General features: G+C 54.2%; 1 protein-coding gene across 1 annotated transcript; it reads left to right on the forward strand.

The window, feature by feature from the left end:
* The first annotated feature begins 516 nt into the window (after positions 1–516).
* On the forward strand, positions 517–2,673 carry LOC100839417 (ETHYLENE INSENSITIVE 3-like 5 protein). Its single transcript, XM_003572599.4, has one exon. It carries the CDS (start codon positions 931–933, stop codon positions 2,320–2,322), a length of 1,392 nt encoding a protein of 463 aa, XP_003572647.2. The 5' UTR covers positions 517–930; the 3' UTR covers positions 2,323–2,673.
* Positions 2,674–2,932: the final 259 nt, after the last annotated feature.

Below are 2,932 nucleotides of genomic sequence, written 5' to 3' on the forward strand. Positions count from 1 at the left end.
TTCCGTCGTTATTATCATCACTTTTGCCTCTTGAGTCAGAGATTGCCTCTAACCTTATGTATTTGTAGGGATGTACCACTCTACACTGGATATCGTTTTGAAATTTTGTAAGTTCAAGCTGTAGAACCTCCGTGCCAAGTACGATTGAGATGAGCTACACTGCTAGAGGACCAGAAAAATGAAGCGTCAATTTCAAAGATACATCTCATAACATGGCGTTCTTAGGGGCACATTTAGCAATAGTGCCGAAGCTAACACGTGGATTAATTTAGTCGCAAAGAAAAGACAAATTCATCAAAAAGTACTGGCTAAAGGCCTATGGGGGCTACTCCTAATTAAGGACACCGCAGCCTAAAATAAAAAATAAAAAATTTAACGACGCCGCATGCATATCTGTGGCCTGGAATACACTTACCACGAAAATCCATGTGATGACCATGTGAAAGACAAACATAACAATGGGAAATACGAATGGCTGAAATTCATGATCGATCAAGCTGGCGCTTAATTATTTTTTCTCGGCCGGATCGCAGAAGCATCTCTGCTGTACATTTTGATCGAGATCCAAGACCAAACCATGTTCCTACCGATCCTACGTCTAAGCTAGACGGAGGAGAGCTTGCAGCTAGCTCAATCGAAGGCAACAGGCGTACGTGTCACGGTGTCAGTGTGTCACTCAATTCCCGAGAGCCAAACTCACGGGCCTGTACGTACGCAAGCGCGGTGCGCCCACGCCACGACATCACCTGCCGGCGCCGAAACTGGCTGACCTCTGGAATTCTTCAATTCGCAGGGGCGCGCATAAATAACACGCCGGTGCAAACCCATTCGCTCGTCATACATCAGTCGCTAATTATATCAAATCACGTACACGAGCCAAGGGAGGAATAAGCCAGAGCACGTACATACGTGTCCGCTGTGTGAACTTCCATGGATCAAGACGTCCGCGGTTGGAGGCATCCGTTTCCTGAGACGCCGTCGGCCATGGGGCACGTGGACAGCACCGGCGCGTTCCTCCACGACCTGGAGGCGCTGGATCAGCAGCAGGAGCAGGAGCAGGAGCAAGAACAAGAGGAGATCATTGACTACGAGCCTGAGTCGATCGAGATCTCCGACCTGAAGAAGCGCATGTGGAAGGACCAGATGCGTCTGATGAAGCTGGAGGGCCGTGCTGGAAACAGGGGCGCCGTGCCGCCGGTGCCTGCTGGTGATGCTAGGCCATCGGCGGAGGAGCAGGAGCAAGAGGACAGCCCCGACGTGAGGTGCCGGCGCAAGGCGATGCTCCGCGCCCAGGACGGCGTGCTGCGTCACATGCTGAAGATGATGGAGGCCTGCAACGCGCGCGGGTTCGTGTACGGCGTCATCGACGAGGCCGGCGAGCCCATGTCCGGCTCCTCCGACAGCCTCCGCGGCTGGTGGAAGGACAACGTCATCTTCGACCGCACAGGGCCGATGGCCCTCGCAGCCGGCCTCTCCGGCGACACCAACAGCAGCCCGCTGGGCCTGGCCTCTTACCTCCACCGGCTCCAGGGGATCCAGGACAACACGCTGGGCTCCGTGCTCTCGGCGCTCATCCAGCACTGCGAGCCCCCGCAGCGGAACTTCCCCCTGGAGCGCGGGCTGGCGCCGCCGTGGTGGCCCACGGGGAAGGAGCCCTGGTGGGGCACGCAGGGCGAGATGCAGGCCCACCAGGGCGCGCCGCCGTACCGGAAGCCGCACGACCTCAAGAAGGCCTGGAAGATCTCCCTGCTCAGCGCCGTGATCAAGCACATGAGCCCGCGGTTCGACCAGATGCGCAGGCTCGTGTGGCAGTCCAAGCGCCTGCAGCAGAAGATGAGCGCCAGGGAGTCGGAGACCTGGTCCAAGGTGCTCCGGCAGGAGGAGGCGCTCAACCGGCGGTTCAAGAACTCGCTGCAGATCACGCCTCTTGACGGCGACGATGAGGATGATGGGGATACTGCTGACGGCCTGGAAGACGTGGTGCGCGGCGCGCGTGACAAGCGCAGGTGCGCGACGACTGTCCCGAGCAGCGGCGGCGGCGGCGGCTCCGGAGCCGGCGGGAAGTGGCCAAGAATACCAAGAGGCGGGGGCGAGCAGCTGGCCGACGTCCAGGCGGAAGAGAGCCCGATCAATGAGCTTATGGAGCTCTACTACAACTGCCTGCAGGGTGACGACGACGACGGCCAGGAGAAGCACGATGTGGCCGTGGTACCCCTCGGAGTTCCTGGAGGCGTAGTCGATGATGCGGCGCAGCAGTTCCTGCTGGATATCCTCGGGACCTGCCCGGAAGTAGATCGCGTGTTGCGCTTGATGGAGGAGTGACGTACTGCCGCTCTGTTTCCTGTTTCCTGGGGATGTCGTCCAGGCCTGCATTCTTTCTTTCTGACAAGGTGACGAGTTGGCGAATCAGAAATTGTTGGGTGGGTTAGCGAGGAACATCCTGGCTCGAATAGATTTTCGGTTTTCCTATATATCAGTGGTGTGATTTTTAGTTAGAGATAAGTTGACCGTTGAATATGATTTGTGTTTTAATATTCAAAACGGGATACTAATTCAACGGTTCTGATTCATCAACTTAGATTTAAGCCTTTTGCTTATTAGTCAGGCAACTTAGACATAGCCACACCCGATTAATGGTAATACCAGGATATTTATATACATGAATTTTAGCCATGATGTAAATTCTGTTCATTTTTTTCGCAAACAGACAATTTGGTTATAAAGCATGTTACTAGACCATTGCTTCTTTAAAAGGCGGAGGGAGCTCGGATTTGAGCATTATATATCATAGTTATTCTAGACAGCTCTCTCAGGCTTAATTGTGGAGCGGTGGATCAAATCTTTTGGCTTGGATACCCTATTGAGTTTCATGCACCGAACAAGTTCAGCAAACCTCAAAATAAAATGAGGACAATTCAACACTATGTACTCT

Source organism: Brachypodium distachyon, chromosome 3 (assembly GCF_000005505.3).
Source record: "Brachypodium distachyon strain Bd21 chromosome 3, Brachypodium_distachyon_v3.0, whole genome shotgun sequence".
Classification (NCBI taxonomy): domain Eukaryota; kingdom Viridiplantae; phylum Streptophyta; class Magnoliopsida; order Poales; family Poaceae; genus Brachypodium; species Brachypodium distachyon.